The following is a 27,758-nucleotide window of genomic DNA, read 5'->3' as shown; positions in this document are numbered from 1 at the left end:
ACTAAAAATACCCCTGACTACATCCTACCCTTAGACATTGCCCAGCCAACCCCCTTGTCCGCTCAGAGACTCCTCGCCTCCCATTGGCTCTGCAGGACAGGGGGCGGGATCAGGACGGGGGGGCGGAGCGAGGCCAGAACGCAGCAGGGATGCGCGAGCGAGCGCCGCTCGACAATCACCAGCGAATCAGAGGGCGCGGCTCGCAGGCGCCTGCGCAGTAAGGGGAGCTGTCGGCGCCGGATGTGCCCTGTAATCGTCATGGCGGCCGGCGGGCGGGTCCTGCTCGTGTCCCTGCTGCTGCTCCTGAGCGGGCCGGGGCTTGCGCGGGGCTGGGACCAGCCGGGTAAGGGCGCGACCCCTCCGCGGGGGGGCTGCCCCGGCCTCTCAGCGCCCGCTGTTACCGCGCCAGGGCAAAGGCGCGCGGGCTTGGTACCCTGCCCTAACTCGGCCTCCCAGCCGGCCGCCCGCGCGCTACCAGAGCTGGCCGAAGCGGGTGCTCAGCATAGGGACAAACAGGCCAGACCTGGGGGAACCATCTCCTGGCAGGCTCCCCTCCCCCACATTCACACCCCGTTATGCCGTCAGTACACCCGTGATGTCACCGCCAGGTGCGGCTGCAGCTGTAAGGGTGGGAGACGGGGCGCCCTTAGGTCCAGTCTGAACCCGGGCGAGCTCCTGTCTCAGCAGGGCCTTTCCTCTCCTCTTCCCTGTTGATCCCCAGGTTTTCCATAAGATGACACGGGGGGGGGGAAGGTTTGTGTTTGCTCCTTTTAAGACACTTTCTTTTTGTCTTATTTAAAACCATCTTCAGTCACCCCCATCTAGGGTGACCAGATGTCCCGATTTTATAGGGACAGTCCTGAGTTGGAATTTTTCTTATATAGGCTTCTATTACCCCGGGTGACCAGATGTCCCAATAAAATCGGGACTGTCCTGATTTTTAGGTGTTTGTCCTGCATCCTGATTAATGTTTGTTCAGGACAAATTGTGTCCTGATATTTCACACTCCTGTTTTTTGTTTTGTTCTGCCAATGGGACTCTGCTTTTTTTTCTTTCTCTCCCCCCCCCCCACCAGCAGGACTCCAGAACTTCTGTTTTTTGGTGTTTTTTCCCCCCCCTTCTCTCTCTCTCTCTGTCAGCGGGACTCTGTTTGTTTTCTTTCTATCCGCCGCCTCTCCCCCCTCCCCCCCTGGAGGGACTCTGGGACTCTGTTATTTTTTTTTTCTCTCTCTCTGTCCGCCAGTGGGACTCTGGCATTTCAGCCTGTGCCCCGCAGGCCACTTGCAGCCCAATCAGCACAGAGCCACAGCCTCAGGACCATACAGGTAGTATTGGATGGTGGTAAATAGGTTGAGAACCACTGCCCTAATCTCATTAGACAGAATCCTGGGCTAGATGGAGCATTGGACTGACTCAATATGGCTGTTCTTGTGGTATGTGTTGTTCAGGGTCTGTCAGCAAGTCTCTGACAGAATTTTACTGTTTTGCCTGTTTTCATTTTTTGTCCCCCTGAAAAATTATGATTGTGAGGGTTTGTTTGCTTGTTTGACCTGCATTGCTCATGTATTGCGGTAAATGTCTAGAAAGTGTAAGATTCTTGACAATCCTCATAAGCATGCTTAGTCATCATGACACAGCAGGCATTTAATTTTCAAGTCTTTGAATGAGCATTCTTGACTTGGGGATTGTTCCAGTACCATTGTTATGTCACTGATGTATAAATAGAAGAAGGCTAGACTGAAATTAAACCCCATTTCACTCATCTTTCTTTCCTGAAGTCTTCAATTTGTATATTGCTGTCTTGAATGTGATGGACTGGTACATGGATTGACTAATGTCATAGGTTTCTCCTCCACTTCCATTTTTGTACTAATTTTAGGTTCAGTCACGAGTGCCAGTCAAAAGCTTTTTATGGAGTCTATGAAGCAGAGAAATATTTATTTTAACAACTTTTTTCATGAGCATCTATATGGAAAATACACAGTCAGGGATTCGCTTGTCAGAGAAACTATTGTATTGCTACTAAAGGTTCTTGCATAAGGGGGAGGGATAGCTCAGTGGTTTGAGCACTGGCCTGTTAAACCCAGGGTTGTGAGTTCAATCCTTGAGGGGGCCATTTGGGGATTGATCCTGCTTTGAGCAGGTGGTTGGACTAGATGATCTCCAACCTAATAATCTATGTTTCAATGAAGTCTATGTTATTTGTGAGATGCCAGCTGGTCTGTGACATACACATTGACATCTCTTTGAAAGGAGTAGAACAGAGCTGGGTCCTATTGGTAGGGTCTGTCAGTGTCAGACTTTCAGCCACAATCATGTTGTTGCTGGGAGTCCCAAGTGGTTTTTAAAGTGCTCAGAATGGATAAAAATCAATGATTTAAAAAAAAATCATATTTTTTATTTAAATAGATTTTTTCCTCCAAAAGCATTTAATCAAAAAATCCAATCTAAAGATAGTTTAAACTAAGATACATTATAGCTCAGATATCTCATCATGGAATAGGGATTATAAATTCTAATTTTATAGTATAAGAACATAAGAACAGCCATACTGGATCAGACAAAAGGTCCGTCTAGCCCAGTATCCTGTCTACAGACAGTGGCCAATGCCAGGTTCCCCAGAGGGAGTGAACCTAACAGGTAATGATCAAGTGATCTCTCTCCTGCCATCCATCTCCACCCTCTGACAAACAGAGTCAAGGGACACCATTACTTATCCATCCTGGCTAATAGCCATTAATGGATTCAACCTCCATGAAGTTATCCAGTTCTCTTTTAAACACTGTTGTAGTTCTAGCCTTCACAACCTTCTCAGGTAAGGAGTTCCACAAGTTGATTGTGCGCTGGGTGAAGAAGAACTTCCTTTTATTTGTTTTAAACCTGCTGCCTGTTAATTTCATTTGGTGACCCCTAGTTCTTGTATTATGAGACAATATATCGTATATACTCATTCATAAGCTGAATATTTTTGGTAAAAAAGTGACATATCAAAGGGGGGGTCGGCTTATAAATGGTTCTACACCAAAATTTAGTGATTTTAAACTCTATGGAATCATTGAATTGGATATCTAATACATAGTCATTTTGTTTACCTGGAGCGTCTGCAGGCATGGAGCCCCTCAGCGCCCTGTGGCCGTGGTTCACAGTTCCCAGCCAATGGGAGCTGCGGGAACGGCAAACTGCTGCTACAGGGAGCTGAGGGGCTCCATACCTGAAGACCCTCCAGGCAAACAAAACATCCCAACCCGCCAGCGGCTTACCTTGATGGGCTGGGAGCCAAAGTTTTCCAACCCCTGAAATACAGGGTCGGCTTCTGAAAGGGTCATATAGTTTTTGCTCTTTTTACTTATCCATCCTGGGGGGTCGGCTTATAAACAAACGGGTTAATGAACAAGTATATACGGTATTCATTTAATGTTTAAGAAAAGTTTTTGTAAATGAGTTCCAATAGTTCATGGATTAGGGACCCAATCTTACGGGGTTCCAGGGTCTTCTGTTTAGACTATTTAGGTTAATCTTTCTATCTCGCCAATGAGACTCAGTGCTCAGTCTAGAAGATACCAGCAGAGATGTTTAGTTTTGCAGTTCTCAAACTGTGGATTTGTCTCCAGAGATAACATGCTTGTTAACAGCAAAAATGTTTTTAAATAAATACATAAATAAATAATATATAGAGGTGAGAAATAACTGACCTCAACCCTATTGTCCCTCTGCAAATTGTGTACACAGAATCAATCCCCAACTCTCTCTTTAAAAGTGCAAAGTTTCAAAAAGTTCAACGAGTTAGAAGATTTTGGGGGGCAGAATAGATCTGGACAAGGAGAAGAAGTCTGGAGATAAATGTGAAAAGGGAGGGACAGGCAGTAGAAACAAAAGTGAAACTGAGCAGCATATTCCAGAAGTCTTGAGGTCTTTCTGAGTGTAGCCTTCATTGATTTGAAATCTGCCATACCATTCTCTCACTAGAAGGGAAAACCTATAATGGCAGCAGGCCGTAAAAGAGACCCAGTTTGGGAATATTTTAATGAAGTTCCTCTACCTGTGAAGAATATGTATTACAGTTGTAACAACCAACAGGAGTGCCCTTTTATGTAGAAATCCATGATTAAATCAAGTCTTCCTGACTAGTGATTAAAATCAAATCCACCCTGGTGCTCCCTGTTCTGAAAGCACCTTGGCAGGCTGCTTGTGTTAACTGTCACATTTACTCTTGTTCTGAAACAAATTCTTCATGGATGCTAGTTCAGTTAATTTGTGTACTTCCTGTTTCAGGGAGAGTTTTGTTGCGGGAGGTCCAAGCTCTCACTTTCTACAGAGATCAATATACTACTTCTCGGCGGACATCTCCAATTCCCCAGTTACAATGTACTGGAGGTACAGCTGGATGTGCGTATGTTCCCATGGTTGTTCAGTGTCATAACAAAGGCTGGGATGGCTTTGACATACAGGTAGGTTCACTTAAAAGTGCATGTAAATGAAATGCTAAATATTAAATAAGAATCTCTTTGCACAGACTGAATGAACTGTTCAGCAACCTTAAACTGAAAAGAATCACAATAACATTTCTAAATGGTAGTGCAGATTATTCCTTTAAAGACTGTTTAAAAGCATAGTTTTAAAGGGACATTGTCTGTTAGTTTACACCCCAAACTTAGATTTTGTTTAAAAGAACACTAGCCAGTCAAATTTGAGCCAAATGTTAGGTTTCTTCAGATACACTTTCTGAAATCAGAGACCAATACAAAAGTCTCCATATTAACCATATCTTTCTTTAGTGTGAAAATAAGGTCTCGTCTACATGAGAAAGTTGCGGCAGTTTAACTTAATTATTTTTAAACTGGGTTAGTTAAAGCAGTGTAAGACCATACTTGGATACCCTTATTTTGGCTTTGTTGAAACAGATTGCCAATCAATTTATGCTGAAACAGAAACAAAGCATTCTATAACCAAACACAGAGGTTTGTACCATCTTAGCTAAACTGATTTTTAAAACCAATTTAAGTTAAACTGATGCAAATCTTTCAAGCAAAAATGTGGTTTAATATTTTATCCAATTGTCAAAAGTTTAGGTAATAGCAAAATAGGTTTCTGAGGAAGAAAAGCTGAAATGGGAGTCTTAGCAATAGAAACACTGAAAGATCTTGGTATAACTTCGTAAATTCAGTCGAATTGTTTCTTCAGGAATTACCTATTTAAATCTTGCTAAAGCTATGCATGCCCGATGGCTAAAACCATTTTTTTGTTTGAGATAGGCACATCTTTAAGAGTTGCATTTATGACTTTCCTTACAGAATGGTTTCTTTACATCATTGTTTCTGATCCTGCAGTTTAATCTGTGTGGGCAACCCTTCTGTCTCACTGATGTCAATGGCGCTCCACCTGGATACAATAGCCTGTTAACATGGATCAGATTGCAACCTTGATCAGTATTTCATTGTAACTACTACACAGCTTTCTTGTGAGGGATGCTTATTAAAACGTTTTAAAGGCTATTGTTATTTTTATTACATGATACTCTGCAGTATTCTTTTTAAAGATGAATGCTTAGAAAAACCTGATATGTGAACTACTGAAACATTGTCTTTTAAAGTTACAATTGCTTTACTTTTTGAATGTTCAGTTTCTTTAAGTTAAAGGTTTGTGACTCTTGATAGCTAACTTTTAAAATACAGATGTCCAGAAGCTTTCTTAATTACTGTTTTTAAATTATGTTATTAATTATTGCTATATTTCACTACATATATAGGAAAGCAAACAAAAGAGCTACTCTCACCTACCAGGAAATGGTTACTACTTTGAATTTTGTTTACTAATTTCAGTGGGAGTGTAAGGCAGACTTGGAAAACTCCTATCGCTTTGGAAGAATCGAAGTGAGCTGTGAAGGCTATGATTATCCAGATGACCCTTACATCTTAAGGGGATCTTGTGGTTTGCAGTATGGGTTAGAGTTAACTGAGGAAGGCCAAAGAAAAGCGGACAACTTTGGTGGAAGCTTTGGCTCCAGCTATTACCAATCAAGTAAAGTGAATTCTCAGGATTCCTCTAACTCTGTTGCTGGAGTGATTGTCGTAATAGTACTTCTACTCCTTGCTTATGGATGTTACAAGCTATTCCTCAGTAATCAGCTGCCTCAACAGGATTTCTCTAATGGTGATGGATACGCTAGGACATCTTGGCAGAATACTCAGACACCACCTCCTCCTGGTTTTAAATCCAGCTTCACAGGTGTGGTTCTAAGCTTGTTGTAGTGTTAGAAATAAAAAGCAATGAGATATTGGTCTGGCTGCAGCAAATGTGGACAGGAATAGTTTAAGAAACAAAACAATGTCTTCAAGCATTGCTGAGTGTCAATGTCAGTTATGGAGCTCACAGTCATGAGTTCATTACTAAAGTTGCAACTAGCTTTGCACCATACTCTTTGGAGGAGACTTTCAGAGGCACAAATGGCCAACTCCTACTGACCCTCAAAGAAAGTTGGATGCCTGACTGCCCTTTGTCTTTGAAACTCCCCATTATTTTTGGCAAACTTAACTTTTTTCAAAGCCGTCCTTTTAGCATGAAACTTCATATTTATTTGGTCAGGGGGGTTGGTCGGTCACAGCTTGAAAGGAGTCAAACATTTTGAGTAAAATTATTTTTGTGTGTGTAGGGGACTGCGGAAGACTGTATCACGGCCTAGCTAGGGTATTTCCGCTTTCTCGGGGGCCTTGTGGAAAGCCCCTGCTTGCTAAGTGGCTGGTCGTTGTAGGACACGGCATGCCAGTTATAACTTGCTTTTAACTGGTTGAAACTAGCTTGTGTGGCCTTAGGCCAAAGGGCGTACACCGCCCATGGACAGTCCCTGGCCTTTGGCCAAGGGGCGGATATAGCCTGTGGGAAGTCCCTTTTTGCATATGTATGAATTGCTTTTGTATTGTGTCCATATAGCTGTATGCTCCCGGTCCCGCCTTTGGACTCCAACCCAGGCCGAGCTGAGCTTCGGTGCTGGGTTCCCCGCCACAGTGACAGCAACGCCCAAGGTCCCCGTTGCGAATGTGTCACTTTACCTTCATTAAAGCCAAATAACTCACAGTGTGTGTGGGCCTCGTTCTTGCAGAGCATCCAAGCACGTTACAATGTGGTATGCCATTGTGCTAGGTGCTGTATAAACAGGAAAAAGACAGTCCAGTGCCCCAAAGTTTATAAATTTAAATATAAGGAAAGAGACAGCAGATGGATACAGACAGATCCACAGAGGCGCACAAGGAAACAATGAGATAACATTGGTCAGCATGATAGGCAGTGGTCTCAGCATGCCAGCAGCCCAGCCATGATTGTCAAGTTTTTTGTAGGCTTCATGGCAAAGGGGAGTTTTAAGGAGGGAGTTGAAGGTGGATAATGCGGTACAGTAGAACCTCAGAGTTACGAACACCAGAGTTACAAACTGACCAGTCAACCACACACCTCCTTTGGAACTGGAAGTACAGAGTCAGGCAGCAGCAGAGACCTGAAAAAAAAAGAAAATACAGTAGTATGTTAAATGTAAACGACTTTAAAAAAAAAAGGAAAGAAGCATTTTTTTTCTTCATAGTAAAGTTTCAAAGCTGTAATAAGTCAATGTTCAGTTGTAAACTTTTGGAAGAACAACCATGATGTTTTGTTCAGAGTTTACAAACAACCTCCATTCCTGAGGTGTTCATAGCTCAGAGGTTGTACTGTAGTTATGCAGATGTTTATGGGGAGTGCCTCCCAAGTGTGTGGGGCAGCACAGGAGAAGCATGAAGGTGCTTGTTTGAAAATGTAAGTAGTGGGCAATGGAGGCTGGCATCGTTGGCTAATCAGAAGTAGGGGTCAACCTTTTAATACTGAATGAGAGGTAGGGTAGGGATAGGTCGTGTGGAACCTTGAAAATTTAATGCTGTGAAATAGTGTGGTGGTGAATGCTTTTATATGTATGTTAATGGGACTTGTGCTCTTAAATTCCATAAATGCTTTTGAAAAATCTGTTCCCATTCGCTTATTGTGGAATTTCTAAACCATGTGTCTGTGCCGTGTGCCCATTAATGACCCTGGTGAGTTCCTACAGAACAGCAATGGCTATGGTTATCATTATTATGTATTAGTACTGTGAATCACCTACAAAACTCAGCCGTGGACCAGGACCCTACTGTGCTAGGGTGTTGTCAAGCGCAGAGCAAAAAGTCATTTTCTTCTTCCATCCTATTCCTTATCATCCAAATTTAGCCAGGGTCCCCATCCTTGCCAGAGCCAACAGATTTTAGACATGCTAGGAAATTTTCCCTGTTTTGTAAAATTTTTCTTTAACTCTTATCTCAAATACCTTACTGATTTCCCTCAGACTACTATGGCATAAAGTGCATGTGACATTTCTGGCAGATGGTTTAGATTGGGCGAGTTCAGGGGGAGTTTGGAATGCCGTCTCTGATCACTTACTTTTTTTTTTAGTAATTATGAATATGTTTATCTGTAGAGTTAGTTTAGAGTGCAGTTCTATTCGAAATGTGACTGTAAATGACATTGTGAAATTCCACATTGCCTCTGACTCCAGATTAAAAGGCTTCTGCTTACAATTAAAAAATCTGGCTTTTTCTAACTGATAATTCTGCAAGTTCAACCAGAGATTTAAGTCAAGCTGGGTTTTTCCTGACTCATGCATCACCAGTAATGAAGATTTTGCAGTCTGATCTTAGTTAACAGTTCTGTTAACACACACTTAAGATAGAACTACCAGGAGATAAATGTGATAGTGTTGTTTTAGTCACTAGATTGAGCACATACTACTCAACATACTTATTTACTCAAAATGGCAGCAAATTTGTTGAGTGAGAAGACTGGGAGGCAGTGTGGTCTAATGTATAAGGTACTGAGTGAGGTTCTGTTCCCAGCTTTGCCAATGACTTGCTGTGTGATCTTGGATGAGTTGCTTTATCTGTCTTGCCTGTATAAGCTCTTTGGTACAGGGACTGTCTCTTAATGTGTTAGAATCATAGACTATCAGGGTTGGAAGGGACCTCAGGAGGTCATCTAGTCCAACCCCCTGCTCAAAGCAGGACCATTTCCCAACTAAATCAACCCAGCCAGGCCTTTGTCAAGCCTGACCGTAAAAACCTCTAAGGAAGGAGATTCCGCCACCTCCCTAGATAACCCACTCCAGTGCTTCACCACCCTCCTAGTGAAAAAGTTTTTACTAATATCCAACCTAAACCTCCCCCACTGCAACTTGAGACCATTACTCCTTGTTCTATCATCTGCTACCACTGAGAACAGTCTAGATCCATCCTCTTTGGAACCTCCTTTCAGGTAGTTGAAAGCAGCTATCAAATCCCCCCTCATTCTTCTCTTCTACAAATTAAACAATCTCAGTTCCCTCAGCCTCTCCTCATAGGTCATGTGCTCCAGCCCCCTAATCATCTTTGTTGCCCTCTGCTGGACTCTTTCCAATTTTTTCACATCCTTCTTATAGTGGGGGGCCCAAAACTGGACACAGTACTCCAGAAGAAGCTTCATCAAAGTCAAATAGAGGGAAATGATCACGTCCTTCAGTCTGCTGGCATTTCCCCTACTTATACAACCCAAAATGCCATTAGCCTTCTTGGCAACAAGGGCACACTGTTGACTCCTATGCAGCTTCTCGTCCACTGTAACCTCTAGGTCGTTTTCTGCAGAACTGCTTCCTAGCCATTCGGTTCTTCGTCTGTAACAGTGAAAGGGATTCTTCTGTCCTAAGTGCCTGTACTTGTCCTTGTTGAACCTCATCAGGCTTCTTTTGGCCCAGTTCTCTGATTTGTCTAGGTCCCTCTGTATCCTATCCCTACCCTCCAGCGTATCTACCACTCGTCCCAGTTTAGTGTCATCTGCAAACTTGCTGAGGGTGCAGTCCATGCCATCCTCCAGATCATTAATAAAGATGTTGAACAAAACCAGCCCCAGGACCGACTCTTGGGGCACTCCGCTTGAAACCAGCTGCCAACTAGACATAGAGCCTTTAATCACTACCCGTTGAGCCCGACAATGTAGTCAGCTTTCTGTCCATCTTACAGTCCAATCATCCAGCCCATGCTTCTTTAACTTGCCGGCAAGAATACTGTGGGAGACCATATCAAAAGCTTTGCTAAAGTCAAGGAATAGCTTTCCCCACATCCATAGACCCAGTTATCTCCTCATAGAAGGCAATTAGGTTAGTCAGACATGACTTGCCCTTGGTGAATCCATGCTGACTGTTCCTGATCACTTTCCTCTCCTCTAAGTGCTTCAGAATTGATTCCTTGAGGACCTGCTCCGTGATTTTTCCAGGGACCAAGGTGAGGCTGACTGGCCTGTAGTTCCCCGGATCCTCCTCTTTCCCTTTTTTAAAGATGGTCACTATATTAGCCTTTTTCCAGTCCTCTGGGACCTCCCCCGATTTCTTTGAGTTTTCAAAGATAATGGCCAATGGCTCTGCAATCACATCCGCCAACTCCTTTAGCACCCTCGGATGCCGCACATCCGGCCCCATGGACTTGTGCTTGTCCAGTTTTTCTAAATAGTCCCGAACCACTTCTTTCTCCACAGAGGGCTGGTCACCTTCTCCCCATGCTGTGCTGTCCAGTGCAGCACTCTGGGAACTGACCTTGTCTGTGAAGGCGAGGACAAAAAAATCATTGAGTACATTAGCTTTTTCCACATCCTCTGTCACTAGGTTGCCTCCCTCATTCAGTAAGGGGCCCACACTTTCCTTGACTTTCTTCTTGTTGCTAACATACCTGAAGAAACCCCTCTTTTTATTTTTAACATCTCTTGCTAGCTGCAATTCCAAGTGTGATTTGGCCTTCCTGATTTCACTCCAGCATGCCTGAGCAATATTTTTATATGCCTCCCTGTTCTTGTGCAATGTCTAGTAACAAAGACATTATTGGATGGAGCCACTAAGCCAGGGGTAGGCAACCTATGGCATGTGTACCAAAGGCAGTACGCGAGCTGATTTTCGGTGGCACTCACACTGCGGGTCCTGGCCACTAGTCTGGGGGGCCCTGCATTTTAATTTAATTTTAAATGAAGCTTCTTAAACATTTAAAAAACCTTATTTACTTTACAGAGAACAATAGTTTAGTTATATATTATAGACTTACAGAAAGAGACCTTCTAAAAATGTTAACATGTATTACTGGCATGCAGAACCTTAAATTAGAGTGAATAAATGAAGACTTGGCACATTACTTCTGAAAGGTTGCTGACCCCTGCACTAAACATTACTGTAATACAAACAGAAGGTACCATTTTATAGAATACCAGGGTTGGAAGAATATCAGGGTTGGAAGGGACCTCAGGAGTCCAACCCCCTGCTCAAAGCAGGACCACTCCCCAGACCTATTTTTGCCCCAGATACCTAAATGGCTCCCTCAAGGATTGAGCTGATAAACCTGGGTTTAGCAATCAAACCACTGAGCTATCCCCCCAAAAGGAAGTGTTAAGGAAAGTCCTGAGGAGACACCATCTGAAGGTGTAGGAGGATATCACAGGGGGAAAGGTCCCTCCACCTGAGAAGGGACTTGAACCCGGGACCCTCAGATTAAAAGTCTGATGCTCTATCAAGGTTCATTTTTTAATGTAGTCACTTTCCAGAGCAGAACCGCTCGCTGAAGCTTTTCAAATGGGGATTGATCCATTGAAGGATTGAAGTCATTTGGAGTCAGTCTCACAGTTCTTCTTTGTTAAAATATTTCTTTAATATGACATATTATTGACTCTGAGGATGGTTAACTGCTACTGACTCGTATTTGATAGAGTTTTTTTTGTGTTTTTCCCCCCATTTGCAATATGAATTAAGGAGCTGGTGGTTTTGGTGGCAGTTCCAGTTCTGAGGCCAATTTAGGACGAGGGTTTTGGACTGGACTCGGAACAGGAGGCCTACTAGGATACTTGGCTGGTAGTCAGAGGTAAGCACTACACTCACTCTCTCCCTCCCTGTTACTAGTAGTCTTTACCTGGCTATAAAATATTCACATTGCTTCTGGATTTGAGCTTGCAGGATCCTTCATCATCCAAACTGCAAAGTACTGCCACAGTAGCAATTCCCAGGTGGAAGCTGCAGCTTCAGCAGATGGCGCATTTTAAAAGGGTTCTATGAGACTGGTTTTTTTCAGTTAAGGCACCTACCCTTGTAGCTTGTTTAAATGAATTGCAAATTTAAAAAAATATGTAAAAAAGCTGTGTGGAATGTCTCCAGTGACATAGCTAAGAGTATTTAGAATAGAAGTAATTGTTAATTAGGTGAGCTGTTGATTCATTGCCGTTAACTCACGCGATTAACTCAAAAAAATTAGTCACAGTTTTAATTGCACTAACAATAGAATGCCAATTGAAATTTATTAAATATTTTTGATGTTTTTCTACATTTTCAAATATATTGATTTAAATTACAACACAATACAAAGTGTTTATATTATTGATTAAATATTTGCGCTATAAAAATTATAAACAAATGAAATAGTATTTTTCAATTCACCTCACAAGTACTATAATGCGATCTCTTTATCATGAAAGTGCAATTTACAAATGTAGATTTTTTTTTTTTGTTACACAATGGCAATAAAAGAAGAGTAAAATTTTGAGCCTACAAATCCTCTCCATCCTACTTCTTGTTCAGCCAATCACTCCAACAAGTTTGTTTACATTTACGGGAGATAATACTGCCTGCTTATTTACAATGTCACCTGAAAGTGAGAACAGGCATTCGCATGGCACTTTTGTAGCCAGCATTGCAAGATATTTACATGCCAGATATGCTAAACTTTCGTATGCCCCTTCATGCTTTGGTCACCATTCCGGAGGACATGCTTCCATGCTGATGACAGTTTTTAAAAAAAAAAATGTGTTAATTAAATTTGTGTCTGAACTCCTTGGGGGGATAATTGTCTCTCCAGCTCTGTTTTACCTGCATTCTGCCATATTTCATGTTGTAGCAGTTTCGGATGATAACCAAGTACGTTTGTTTTAAGAACACTTTCACGGCAGATTTGACAAGATGCAAAGAAGATACCAATGTGAATTTTCTAAAGATAGCTACAGCACTTGACCCAAGGTTTAAGAATCTGAAGTGCCTTCCAAAATCGGAGTGGGATAAGGTTTAGACCAGAGGTTCTCAAACTGTGGTCCGCAAGCTCCATTCAGGTGGTCCACAGATAGTTCCCTCTAAGGTACGCACCTGGGCGCCCACGCACAAGAGAATGAAGGGCCACCCACCTAATTAGTGGAGCCGCGCAGGTGTGGCTCCACTGATTAGGTGCCTGGACCCTGGAGAAGATGCATATGTAAGGTGACATGGTGGCCTTGGGGGAAATAGGGGGTAGGTGGGAGGGGGCAATCGGTTGAGAAGAGGGGGGGAATTTGGGACATGCAGGGCTGTGGCCGCCAGAGAAGGAGGTGATTTTCCCCAGCTCCAGGGCTGCAGCTGCTGGGGAGAGATTCCCCCTCCTTCCCAGCCCCAGCTTGGGGGCTGCCACAGCAGAGGAGAGGGCACATTAGAAAGGCAAGACTACTGATATTTAAAATCTTAGTGTGCTTTTATTTGTAGAACAAAAAAAACTTTTAGGTTTTTTTTTATACAGCGCTTTTATCCAAAGCGCTTTACAGTAGTTAGCTAATGGTACAAACAGCATTTGGAAAGCTCATTAAGTGGTCCGCCGAGACCCTCAGCAATCTTCAAGTGGTCCACACAAAAAAATGTTTGAGAACCACTGGTGTAGAGCATGCTTTCAGAAGTCTTAAAAGAGCAATACTCTGATGCAGAAACTACAGAATCAACCTTCTGCTGGTGACATCTGATTCAGATGATGAAAATGAACATGCGTCTGCCTGCCCTGCTTTGGATAGTGATTGAGCAGAACCCATCATCAGCATGGACGCATGTCCTCTGGAATGGTGGTAAAAGCATGAAGGAACATGAATCTTTAGCGCATCTGGCACGTAAATATCTTGTGATGCCAGCTACAACAGTGCCTTGCGAATGCCTGTTCTCACTTTCAGGAGACATCATGAACAGGAAGCGGGCAGCATTATCTCCTGCAAATGTAAACAAACTTGTTTGTCTGAACAATAGGCTGAACAGGAAATAGGAGTGAGTGGACGTGTAGGCTCCAAAGTTTTACACTGTGTTGTTTTTTAATGCAGTTATTTTTTGTACATAATTCTGCATTTGTAAGTTCAACTTTCATGATCAAGAGATTGCACTACAGTACTTGTATTAGGTGAATTGAAAAATACTATTTCATTTGTTTTTTACAGTGCAAATATTTGCAATAAAAATAAAGTATTCTGTGTTGTAATTGAAATCAATATATTTGAAAATGTAAAAAGCATCCAAAATATTTAAATAAATGGTATTATATTATTGTTTAACAGCGCAATTAATTGCATAATTAATTGTGATAATTTTTTTAATCACATGACAGTCCTATAAATTAGCCATTGTTCTTAATTTTATCTCCCCTAAAGTCACTTTGGGCTGGTTCCTGCTCTGCTGTGACATCCAGAATGCACCATTCTGTGACATTATGGGGAGCCAGATTCCAGGGGCTCCAGTACGTGGACTAGTCTCCCCACCTCGTATCCCATGAATGAAAATCCAAGTGGCATGGTTCTACAAAGGACTTTTACTTAAGTATTACTTTGTACAAAGTAATAGGCAAAAGTGTGTGTTACAATAATAAAGTAATTTAAATATCTGAGCCCTCATCTACCATTCACCTTTGAAATGTTTATTTAAAAATCAAAAAAATTTGTAAACTCTTCCAAACAGCCTAGTAGGAGTAGCAACAGTTGCCATTTTAGTGGGATTTTATAGCTCTTCTGGGACTCTGCAGAGCACAAACTGATCTTGCACAGGAGGGTTTTGTTATCAAGTGACTGGGCTACCTACAAATATGTCAACTCACCTTTTATTGGGCTGTGTGTATTTAAGGAACAAAAGTTGGGATACTAACCGATAAAAGCTTTATGACTCTAATATAAAACATGCTGGAATGCATTGAAGTTTCAGTCTACTTTGAAAAGTGATTGTGAGGGAGCTGGAGGAGACAAACTCTGCAGAAAAAACAGTTTGGGATCAGAGACCAATTCTGATGTACCAGCAGCAGCAATAGAATCCAACTGACACTCTTAGCTCTGAAGGGCTAACAGAAATAAAAGCAGCAAAGCTGGCAGATATGACTGAATACACACACACTGCAGATTTCTTCAGTAGGAAGAAACAGAAATGTTTACAGTGTCACTCTTCAGAGGAGAGTGGCTTGTTGAAGTAAATTAAGTCACCCCCATTAGGCTCCTAGGCTGTTTCAAATATCTGGATTTTTTAAGCTTTAAACTGGTCTAAACACCACGAAATTTGTATATAGAAAATATGTGCTTGTTGACTTCAGTCGGAGCTCTTGGGTGTTCAGAATGCCTGAAACTCGAGTCACTTATTTAGTGGTCTAAATAAATATTTAAGAGCCTAACTTTAGCTTCCTGTCTTAGAACAGATTTTAAGCCAACATTTTCAAACTTGTGACAGCACATGCCAAGGATACCGATGTTACCAAGTATCATAGTAGCTTTGTTCCATTAAAAAACTCTTCTTTCCCCGTGTTCTGACAAGAATAAGAAGAAATTATGATCCAAACTTAGTGTGAAGGAGTAGATTTTGGATTTTCAAAAAGTAGAAATCTCCTGCCTGTAGAAGTTAAGAATAAACTGAAGTGAGATGAGTCAAAGATCATGAATTTTACTCCGTGTCTCTAGTCACACCTGTATTGCAGTTGCTCATATCTTCTCTAGTAAAATATCCCAGAGATACTTTAAAGCACTTTTTTTTACATTACATGAATGTAATAGAAGAATAAAGGAATTGCCAGACTGTATAAAAAAAAAAAATCTAGTCCAGTTTCTGACAATACTCACCACCAGATTCTTCTTCGGAAGGTGCAAGAAACCTCCTAATCCCTAGGAGTTAGAGACTGGTTAAATCCTGAAGCATGAGGTTTAATATCTCTTCCAAAAGTTATTAGCATTAAGTAGGATAGTTCTGAAAAACCTTGTTGTCGATGTATATGTTTAATTCCTCTTTGCATCTTGCTAATTTTTAGGCCTAAAAATAAGTAAAATGTGTGCAATTGTATTTTTTCTACTCTCATCTGCCTTTTTAAAAGAGATGCTTCACTCTGGGTGTTAATACCTTCTTAAGCAGTGACCTTTTCTTTAAAAAAAAAAAACCCACAACTTAAACATGTTTCTTTTGTCAGGGCACAACCACATTCCTCATATTTTCCTTATGTCAATCCATACGCCGGTCCTACCACTCCTCCTCCTCCAGGCAGAAATTCAAGTGGCTTTACGGGGCCTCATCCCTCAGGGACAAGAACTGCTTCTGGTAAGGCAAAGACTGTTTTATTTTCCTGTGGCTTTTTAAGAGATTTTGGGGCTGATCCAAAGCACATTGAAATGAATGAACAGACTCCCATGGATTTTAGTGGGCTTTGGATCCTCTCCTCCTGGGCAAAATAAAACCTAACACCTTGCTGGGTTGCTGTTCTCCATAAAGTTCCTTAAATGTGTGTGGACTTCCTACTGCAGATAGCTTCTTTCCCAAAGTATTATTGATTAAATAACACAAATAACCAAAATGCCAAATTAGAGAGACAAGGTGGGAGAGGTAATATCTTTTCCTGGGGCTGATACAGCTACAGGTAAACTGTATGCATGAAGTGCCAGATGACCTTCCAAGACTGCTACCTTCAGCTCTGTAATGAACATATTCAGGAATTCAAAATTTGTACATAGAATCATAGAAATGCTGGGCTGGAAGGGACCTCAAGAGGTCTCTGACAGGTATTTGTCCAGCCTGTTCCTAAAAACCTCCAATGACTGAGATTCTACAACCTCCCTTGGAAGCCTATTTCAGTGCTTAACTATCCTTATAGTCAGACATGGAGTACAATTAATCCCCATCATCTTTATAATAGGCTATTACATATATCAAGGGTAGGCAACTTATGGCACATGTGCCAAAGGCAGCACTCAAGCTGATTTTCAGTGGCACTCACACTGCCTGGGTCCTGGCCTCCAGTCCAGGGAGCTCTGCATTTTAATTTAATTTTAAATGAAGCTTCTTAAACGTTTTAAAGACTTTATTTATTTACTTTACATACAACAATAGTTTAGTTATATATTATAGACTTATAGAAAGAGACCTTCTAAAAACGTTAAAATGTATTACTGGCACACGAAACCTTAAAATAGAGTGAATAAATGAAGCCATACCACTTCTGAAAGGTTGCCAACCCCTGACATATATGAAGGCTGTTACCGTGTGCCCCCCATCAGCCTTCTCTAGACTACGGTAGTTGATTTGATTAAATATAATAAATTTAACATAAAAAAACTCTCCTTAGAAGATCATAAGGATTTGATTGCACCACTGTGCAATCCTTGCTCTGTCCCTTGTGCATCTGCATTGTGGTATAGTCTTTAATTACATGAACGTATACTACTAATTTTTCTCAGTCACTGTGGAAGTTGCTGAGTAAATGAAACTGCTGAACTATATTTTTATCCTTGGTGTTCAGTGTGTGGTTCCCATCCTTATTCACAATATCTCCATTAAACCTCCATATTTGTATGAGATAAAGGGCCACAGGGCTGTCTGGTGGTCTGGATTGGGGCACAGAGATTTTTCCTTTTTAGTGCCCCATCCACCCTACATTTTCAGTAGTCAAGAGCTTGTTACAACACTATTGCAGTTTGTAGCATAGACAGAAACTTAGAAGTATTTCTTAACCAGACTAAAACTTCAGACTATCGAACAAAGTTACGATTCTATCTTCACTACAAATTGGAGCCAGGCTGTAACCAGGTCTCCCTTAACTCCTTTCTCATGTAAATAGGTTTTGTCATTCCAGATTATCACCTTTTCTTCTTTGTTTCCATGGAGGCAGTAAAGTTGCTTTAGGTGCAATGAGTTAGTCTTTCTCTTGCTCCTGCTTGAGTAGTGGCAGTTTATGGCAAGTGCCATAGCTGTGTTCTAAGATATTGCTCGTTGATTAATATGGGGCCAAGGGTTGATTTATTAATGAACATTTATATTATGGTAGCAGCCAAAGACTGCCATCAGGATTGAGGACCCATTGTACTTATGCTCACACAGCATTCAAAAAAATTCCTGGTCTGGAGGGTTTGCAATCTAAATGACACGTGGAGCTTCCCTGTAGGCTTTCAGTGAACATCATGTTACCTGCACTAGGCCCGTCCTTAATAGTCTGCACACTTCATTAGTCTGTTAGGGAGTGCTCCTCTCTTCTATTTGTGTGTGTTTTAGTAAACTCTTTTGTCAGAAATCAGACAGTCCAAGTCGTCACCTAGAAATCTTTCCCAGGCCAGCTCAGTGTTACGCTCTGTCACACTAATCCTGTGGCTATCTTTAACACGACTCAGTTATCAGTGTGTACAAGTGTAAAGGAGAGGGGAACCAAATGGAAAGCTGGTGGCTGGACTGAAGCTGTTAATGTTTTTATAATGATTGTCTTTTTCCTTTGCAGGCTTTGGAAGCACAAAAAGGAGATGATGTTCTTAGTTTCCTGGCACGGTTGCAGTTAAATACACTCTTCCTCCCTGCATTTTAGTGCCTTCTTTTTAAAATATGGAGCTTCAGTTTTAAAAACTATTGAAATCCTTCTCCAGAGGACTTATAGGCTGCGCGTTGAGTTAGTTTGTTTATAAGATGTTCCTTGGGTTTAGATGTTGTAGATGTTATGCTTTGGATTTTTGTTTTGAAAAGAAAATGGAGATAAGATCAGTGAGCAGATACTGCTCTTGGTGGGAAGAACAGTTTTTTTGATGTGTTCAAATTAAAGTCTGTATGACTGCGTGGAGAGGAATGAATGAATAAATATAGGCAATGAGTTTTTCATAGCCTTAACAGAGAGGTTGGATACTACCATCTTGTTTAGAGATTTAGCAGGTATCAAAACATACCCTATTTTCCTATAATAAAAACAAAGTCCTCCAAGTTTACAAAGGGATATCTTACCAACCTTTACTATTTTAGCTATCTGGCAATGGTAACTGTCCCAGTCTTCCAAAATAACTAGCTTACCATGCCCTGGGAGCCAGTTCTTTTCAACCAGGGTTTCTCAGTCTTTGTGCTGAAGCATTTGCAAGCCAGTGAGGATGCTGGGACGCTAGCAAACTTGGTAATAAACACTCAAGCCCAGCTTCCCAAAAGATATTATTGAAATCAATGGAAGAGAAAGGAGCCTAAATATCTTTGAGGATCTGGACCTCAGTACATAATGAAGCCTGGCATGTAAGGAATTGTTCACTTCAGTGCTGTTTTCTGAAGATCCGTTTGGTCTTTCTTTCACTTATAGAATTGATGTGTGTTACAGTAACAGTGAATTCAGTTAATCATATATGCAGGCATTGTCCATAATTGTAAGAGTGCAAAAAAAGAATAGTGTTCTGATGTTCAGGACTTCTTCTGCCTTTGTCCCACATGTAATGGGGATCTTGGCATCAACGTTGAGGCCTGAAGGTTGCATATTTGAAGATTTCCTTGCTTTATCATTCATCCTTGAAATGACATGACTTATGTGCGTTAGTAGGTATTTGGTTTTTTAAATATATATCCACTGGTTCATGTAACATTGGGTGACTTAGCCTAGATAAGAAGCCACTGGCCATTGCCTTTAACTCCAAATCTCGTCAGAACAGATTGATGTGGTGTTAAGTGCTTATGGCCATATTTGTCTTGTCTATAGTAGGGCTCCAGATGTTTCAACCATGGATGTTAGCTATGGTGGAAAGCTCTTACCAGAAAAATCCTTAGTGCAGACACAGCTTATGCCTCAGCCACCACCCTTCCTTTAGGGAGAAGTGGCCAGGACTCAATTGGTTGGGCGTGATCACTGTAATTTGACAAAGAGCATTGCTGCCCTTACTCAAAAACTAAAATGTCTTCCTCCAGAGCACAGCAGACCTCGAGACTGAGCCCAGAACGTGAATCCAGGTCTCCTAGGATATGTCTACATTGCAGCTTGGAGGCGTGGTTCCTAGCACGAGTAGATAGCTTGAGCCGAGTTAGTGAGAGTCTAGCACACTAAAAATAGCAGTGTAGATGTTGCAGTGCAGGTGGTAGCTCAGGCTACCTGCCCAAGCTCAGATCCAGGGGTCAGGTGGGCTTGGACTAGGGCAACCAGCCAATGCTCTAACAGCCACACTGATATTTTTAGTGCACCAGCTTGAGTGCTAAAATCACACCTTCAAGCTGCAGTTTAGGCATACCCCTACAAGGCTGTGTCTGAGCCAGCTCTGCCGATTTTGTTTTTAAAGATGTTGTAGCCTTTTTCTGTAACACGGACTCTGTGGCCCTTTGGCATTGCTTTCTGATGTTATTTTGGAACCACCAATGATGGGCTCTGTGGGAGCTTCCCCTACCTTCTTCACATCATGATCTGGGAAGGGAAGAGGAGCTGCTTTAAAAAGCAAAGCAACAGGATCCTCTAAGGACCACTGGAGGTATGAAGAGAATAATATGACACTGAGGCCAGGTATGCAGTAGAAACTCTGGATGGTATAGTAATGGCAGTTTGAGTGGTAATTTTTTTAGCGACATTTCAGTACCAGCAAAAGCCCTAATGTAAACCTGGCCTCAGTGCTAGTAGGCGCAAAAAGAAAAATGTAACCACAACTATTATTAAGCACAAATACAATTTGTTTAAGACTATTTTGCCTGAGTTTGGGGCTTGTTTCATGCAAGAAGACTACATTTATAAGAATCCTGTTAACCAAGAAACTATTCAGAATGAGGAACTGCCACTAAAAATAGTCTGCAAAAAAAACAGGAGTACTTGTGGCACTTAGACTAACAAATTTATTTCAGCATAAGCTTTTGTGGTCTACAGTTCACTTCTTCGGATGCATAGAATGGAACACACAGACAGGAGATATTTATACATACAGAGAACATGAAAAGGTGGAAGTATGGAACACTTAGTCCCAAATTTGTAGTAATTTTCTACTACTTCACCATCTGAGAGATCTGGATCTGCTTTCTGCTGGACTAGTGGGGACCAAGACTACTGCAGGAACACGACATTCAGGCCTTGGCTTGCTCATTACTGATCCTGACAGCCGAAGAAGGAACACTGTTAGATAGTTAAGAGGGGTTTTTTTGTGTGTGTGTGTGTGTGTGTGTGTGAGAGTGTGTGTGTGTGTGTGTGTGTGTGTGTGTGAGAGAGAGAGAGACAGTCACCTTTATACAGCCAGAAAGACAGTAACTGATCTGGGATGGCGGGCAGATCCAGGGATGGCAGTTTTGCTGTTTAGAGCTGCCCAAGGACCACGTGGTTGTTGGGGAGAGGAATTGAGCAGGTTCATTTTCGCTCTCAATCTAGAGAACAGAATAAACAGGGAGAGAGCATTACTCTTACTGTTGGCTTGCTAGAATGTGTATGTAACTATCTTAGCTCTTATAGTAAATGGTAGCAAGGGTTGATAGCTTTTTTTGGTGTGGTTTTTGGTTTTGGTGGCCAAGTAGAGGAACGTAGCTTATTTTTACTTAGCCGTCTTTATTTTTTAGCTATGTATAATTTAGTGAAATTTAATGTATAGTTTAGCTTTTTTAGCACTTTGTTTCCTTGCTATGCAAGATAAATATCCATTATCATAGAACTGTCTGGATGGAGTTTAAATTCTGTGCTTGGCTTAGAAATACATAATTGTGTATATTACATGCTTCAGATAATGCTTTGCTTTGTATTTTGAATATTATTATGTATTTGTTCTGATGGGTTACTTTGACATTGATATTTCTAAGCCCTACCAACCTATCCGTTGATTTATTTTTATTAAAGCAACAAAGGGCAGGGCAAAAGCAAACAATTCATAGGGGGAGGTACTGTTTCAAACCCCAGGAAGTACACTGTATCTAAAGCCTAGATGACTCTTCTCATTACCATGTTTTTACAGTATACCATGATGCTATTTTACAGCGCACCTGTGATACCACTGCACCTTTGGAGTGACTGTTGCATCTCATCATTGGCTTCCCAATCAGCATTATTAGGCTGCAAGGCTGGCATATGCCATATTTTGTTTTAAAGGGGGAAATTATTAGAGCATATTAGAGGATTTATTATTGTCAGTCTTGCAAACGAAATCTAGCAAAACAATCTAATTCCAATGTAAGAAAATATAAGAACAACCATTCTGGGTCAGCCCAAAAGTGCATCTCGCCCAGTATCTTGTCTTCTGACAGTGGTCAGTGCCAGGTGCCCCAGAGAAAATGAACAGAGCAGGTAAACATCAAATGATCCATCCCCTGTCTCCTATTACCAGCTTCTGGCAAACAGAGGTTAAGGATGGCATCCCTGCCCATCCTGGCGAATAGCTATTGATGGACCTGTCCTCCATTAATTTACCTAGTTCTTTTTTGAACCCTGTTATAGTCTCGGCCTTCACAACATCCTCTGGCAAAGAGTTCCACAGGTTAACTGTGCATTATGTGAAGAAATACTTTCGTTTATTTTAAATCTGCTGCTTATTAATTTTATTGGGTGAACTCTAGTTCTTGTGTTATGAGGAGTAAATAACATATCCTTATTTACTTTATCCACACCAGTCATGATTTTATAGACCTCTATCATAGCCCCCCTTAGTCATCTGTTTTCCAGGCTAAAAAGTCCCAATCTTATTATTCTCTCCACAGATGGAAACTGTTCCATACCCCTAATAATTTTTGTTGACCTTTGCTGAAAGTTTTCCAATTCCAATATCTTTTTTGAGATGGGGTGACCACAGATGACAGAACAAGGAGTAATGGTCTCAAGTTGCAGTGGGGGAGGTTTAGGTTGGATATTAGGAAAAAACTTTTTCACTAGGAGGTGGTGAAGCACTGGAATGGGTTACCTATGGAGGTGGTGGAATCTCCTTCCTTAGAGGTTTTTAAGGTCAGGCTTGACAAAGCCCTGGCTGGGATGATTTAGTTGGGGATTGGTCCTGCTTTGAGCAGTGGATTGGACTAGATGACCTCCTGAGGTCCCTTCCAACCCTAATATTGTATGATCTGCACACAGTATTGAAGATGTGCGTATAACATTAATTTATATAGAGGCAACGTGATATTTTGTTGTCTTATCTATCCCTTTCTTAATGATTCCCAACATTCTGTTAGCTTTTTTGACTGCCACTACCCACTGAGTGGATGGTCTCAGAGAACTATCCATAATGACTCCAAGATCTCTTTCTTGAGTAACAGCTAATTTAGATCCCATCATTTTATATATATAGTTGGGATTATGCTTTCTAATGTACATTACTTTGCATTTATCAATATTGAATTTCATCTGCCTTTTGCCCAGTCACCCAGTTTTGTGAGATACCTTAGTTTTGTGTCATCTGCAATTTTTTCCACCTCACTGTTTCCCCTTTTTCCAGACAATTTATGAGTATGTTGTACAGACCCCTGGGGGACACCACTATTTACCTCTCTCCATTTAGAAAACTGATAATTTATTCCTACCCTTTGTTTCCTATCTTTTAACCAGTTACCGATCCACGAGAAGACCTTCCCTCTTATCTCACGACAGCTTACTTTGTTTAAAAGCCTTTGGTGAGGGACCTTGTCAAAGGTTTTGATCCCCCTTATCCACATGATTGTTGACCCCCTCAAAGAATTCTGGTAGATTGGTGAGGCATGATTTCCCTTTACAAAAACTATGTTGACTCTTCCCCAACAAATTATGTTCATCTATGTGCCTGACAATTCTGTTCTTTACTATAGTTTCAACCAGTTTGCCTGGTACTGAAGTCAGGCTTACTGGCCTGTAATTGCTGGAATCAGCTCTGGAGCCCTTTTTAAAAATTGGCGTCACATTAGCTATTCTCCAGTCATTTGGTACAGAAGCTGATTTAAAAGATAGGTTACAGACTCCTTCAGAACTCTTGGGTGAATACTATCTCGTCCTGGTGACTTATTACTGTTTAATTTATCAATTAGTTCCAAAACCACTTCTAATGACACCTCAATCTGGGACAGTTCCTCAGATTTGTCAACTAAAAAATGGCTTAGGTTTGGGAATCCCCCTCACACCCTCAGCCATGAAGACCGATGCAAAGTATTCATTTCATTTCTCCGCAGGGCCTTATTGTCCTTGAGTGCTCCTTTAGCATCTAGATTGTCCAGTAGCCCTGCTGGTTTTTTTAACAGGCTTCCTGCTTCTGATGTACTTTTAAAAAATTTTGCTATTACTTTTTGAGTCTTTGGCTAGCTGTTCTTCAAATTCTTTTTTGGCCTTCCTAATCATATTTTCACACTTCATTTGCCAGAGTTTATGCTCCTTTCTATTTTCCTCGCTAGGATTTAACTTCTACTTTTTAAAGGATGCCTTTTTGCCTCTATCTGTTTTTACTTTGTTGTTTTACCACGGTGGCACTTTTTTGGTTCTCTTACAATGTTTTTTTAATTTGGGGTATACATTTAAGTTGAGCCTTTATTATGGTGTCTTTAAAAAGTTTCCATGCAGCTTGCAGGGATTTCACTTTTGGCACCGTACCTTTTAATTTCTGTTTCACTAACCTCCTTAGTTTTGTGTAGTTCCACTTTCTGAAATTAAATGCTACCTGTTGGGCTGCTGTGGTGTTTTCCCTGCCATAGAGATTTTAAATGTAATTATATTACAGCCGCTATTACCAAGCAGTTCAGCTATATTCATCTCTTGGACCAGATCCTGTGCTCCACTTAGGACTAAATCAGGAATTCCCTCTCCTCTTGTGGGTTCCAGGACTAGCTGCTCCAGGAAGCAGTCATTTAAGTTGTCAAGAAACTTTATCTCTGCATCCCGTCCTGAGGTGACGTGTACCCAGTAAATATGGGTATGGTTGAAATTCCCCATTATTATTATTATTGAGTTTTATTATTTTAATAGCCTCCCTAAACTCCCTGAGCATTTCATAGTAACTATCACCATGCTGGTCAGGTGGTCGGTAGTATGTCTCTACATCAAATCTTATAAAAGAATACTTAATTTAGAGTGCTTTGAAAAGTAGTCATATGTAAGGAGAGGATTCCTGTTGAGTTCCATTCATCTTCCCCCCCCCCCATGTTATGCTAAGCTTAACTTTGGTTATATTTAAAAGTGCTTTAGTATTAGTGAATTTCAGATAAAAAGGATATTGACTAATTAATCTTTCAAAAATTTATAACCAGCTGTAAAAAGTGGTGACTGATGCATGAAAATTCCACTCTAGGAGCAGCAGTTGTTGTTCGTCTGCCCAATGTTCTATGGTGCACTTATACTAAAAGAAACCAAACTCCCTATTGGTGACAGCAGATGTTGGCAATTGATGTCGCTCAGCTGGTGTTGAACACTATTTAAGCTACAATATTAAGTGCATTGTAACATGCTTTGGCCGCAGCTATGTTTAAACATTTTTCCCTAATTGCTTTTTCTGAACAGATACAAAAAAAAGCCAATTTACAACTGTGGTTAAACATGGCTGGGTTGTAGTGCACAAGGGCCTAACAAGAAAAAGAAGGCCCCCGCAGCACAAAATTTGAAAGAGAGGAAGCTGAAAGAGTACCTAAGAACCCAGAGCTATAACTGACTGTGGTGCCACCTAGTATCAAAACTGACAACTTCACTTTCCATTAGTGCATTATTCTGCACTGTGTACGTGACATCAGGGCTGCAAAAGAATAACAGATTCTGTGGTTTTAAGATATTTCCATAAGTTTAGCTACTTTCTGCAAAATATAAAGCCTGGCTTACACTAGAAAGGGTTTGCCAGTGTCGCTATTTCACTGAATCCTCCTAGCGTAGGCAGCAGCTTGTACCAGTAGAAGAGTTCCTTTGCTGACATAAATGCATCTACAGCAGGACTTTTGCTGGCCTCGCTGTATCAGTTAGCAGTAGACCAGGCTTAAGTTTTTGTTTAAGAACATTCGTTTAGTCTTCTCTTGCACAGAGAGAGGTTGTGATGCTTAGTGTGATAACTCCACCTTCCAGCCTTCTGGCCTGACATTTTAATTTTAACTGCTGGTTGGGCCTATTTAAATGCCAAACTTATTAAGCGTGGCAGTATAAGGAAAGAAAGGTTAATAGATAACTTGGTCATGGTCTAATAAGAACCTGCACAGAAGCTGGCCTAACAGCAGCTATTTTTTCTCTCTCTAGTAGGCAAGATCCACTGGTTGGAAGTTGAAGAAAGAAAGAATCTGAATAGAAATAAATGCAGCTATTTAACAGGGAGAGGGATTACACAGCTTCCTAAGGGATATGGTAAATTCAGCATCACATCTACACAGTTTCTGTATCAATTTAACTATAGTGGAGTTATATTGCTACAGCTTACTTCATAAACTCCTTTATACTGATGTAACTATCCACCCTTGGAGCTGCGTAGATTATCAATTTCTAAACTATAGTTAAATGGGTACAAAAAATGTGTGTAAACCACGAGTTGAGGGGCCAGAAGGTACAAAGGTACTTAGGAGTTAAGCATGGAAACACCTAGGGACCTTTTTGCCTCATGGAATTGTCAGCTCCAAGTTAAGCTCAGTAAGAGGAGAGTTAAGCACCTAAGAAAGGGTTGCTTAGAAGCCGGGAAGCAGAGGTGAGACCCACCTAACCCAGCCCCGTGTGAAATGCAAAGGAAAGGCATAGGGCTTAGGTGCCTTTTGTGAATCTAGGCCTTTACTGCCTTTGATCTTGGCCTCGGGTGCCAGAGAGTACATCTACACTGGAATAAGCGACCCCAGCATAGTTGTCACTGGCATGGATCAGCTGAGTCAGGCTTACAGAGCTCAAGCTGCAGGGCTAAAAATTGCAGTTCAGGCTTGGACTGGAGCCCAGGCTTTGGGACAGTCCCCCCTTGTGGGGTCCCAGAGCTTAGACTCCAGCCTGAGCCCACACATCTATCTACACAGCAGTTTTACAGCCCTGCAGCCTAAGCCCCATGAGCTTGAGTCAGCTGACATGGGCCAACAGCTGGTGTAGACATACTTCGACTGACAGGCAGGCAACAGCTGCCTCCCTTTGCTAAGGATTCTCAACAATGAACCCTCTTCTGGAGTTAGGTGCCTATGTCACATCAGGCCTTTCTCAGGGAGAATGACTTCCCCTCACCCCATCATACCCAATAGCCCAGTGGTTAAGGCACTCATCTGGGATGTCAGAGACCTGGATTCAAGTCTCTGCTCTAGCTCAGGCAGAGGGGTGATTCACACCTGGGTCTCCTACATCTTAAGTGAATGCCCTAACCACCGGGTATGTATGCACACTCAGACCTACTGGTGCAATAAATGGGGGAACATCTCGTTTAAGAATCCTACTGGGGCTTCAACTAGCTTGTTAGCTGTGGGGGGGGGGGGGGGGGAATATCTGGATTTAGGTGGCTTCGCATGTGCCTACTGCCAAAACATAGGGATTTACAGGGTTAGTTGGCAACTGAGCAGTTGTTTTGAGAATGGCAGCAGTGCATAAATGTTGAATTTGGTGCCTAAGTCCTTTGAATCTAGCTGGAGTCTTGAAATCAACATTGACTGTCTTTTTGAGAGATGCTGTAGTTCAAATACAACTTATATTGGGCTCCCTTGTGAGACAACAGGAAAGAATAATCCCTTCCACTGAAGGGATCACTGGGTAGCTCTCTATAACTTGTGTTATGCAGGTCGGACTAGAGCATCAGAAAGAATCAATAATTTATGAGACTCGGCTGGAGTGAAATTATTTTTCTAAAACGTATTTTGG

General features: G+C 41.5%; 1 protein-coding gene and 1 long non-coding RNA gene across 3 annotated transcripts; both read left to right on the top strand.

Moving 5' to 3' along the window:
* The first annotated feature begins 236 nt into the window (after positions 1–236).
* On the top strand, positions 237–20,849 carry SARAF (store-operated calcium entry associated regulatory factor). Of its 2 annotated transcripts, XM_030565559.1 has the most exons (6): positions 237–343; positions 4,273–4,448; positions 5,820–6,225; positions 11,807–11,915; positions 16,257–16,384; positions 18,549–20,849. In XM_030565559.1, the coding sequence occupies exons 1-6, from the start codon at positions 241–243 to the stop codon at positions 18,572–18,574; spliced, it is 948 nt and encodes a 315-aa protein (XP_030421419.1). In that variant the 5' UTR covers positions 237–240; the 3' UTR covers positions 18,575–20,849. The 2 variants fall into 2 exon arrangements, with proteins under 2 accessions (XP_030421419.1, XP_030421420.1); XM_030565560.1 differs by lacking the exons at positions 16,257–16,384; positions 18,549–20,849 and adding an exon at positions 14,473–14,705.
* A 66-nt stretch (positions 20,850–20,915) lies between these two features.
* On the top strand, positions 20,916–21,831 carry LOC115652913. Its single transcript, XR_004000767.1, has 2 exons — positions 20,916–21,203; positions 21,253–21,831. It is a non-coding gene; the product is annotated as an uncharacterized LOC115652913 (long non-coding RNA).
* The last annotated feature ends 5,927 nt before the right edge of the window (positions 21,832–27,758 follow it).

Source organism: Gopherus evgoodei, chromosome 5, assembly GCF_007399415.2.
Source record: "Gopherus evgoodei ecotype Sinaloan lineage chromosome 5, rGopEvg1_v1.p, whole genome shotgun sequence".
Taxonomy (NCBI): Eukaryota; Metazoa; Chordata; order Testudines; family Testudinidae; genus Gopherus; species Gopherus evgoodei.
This window is presented reverse-complemented; position numbering and strand designations above follow the sequence as displayed.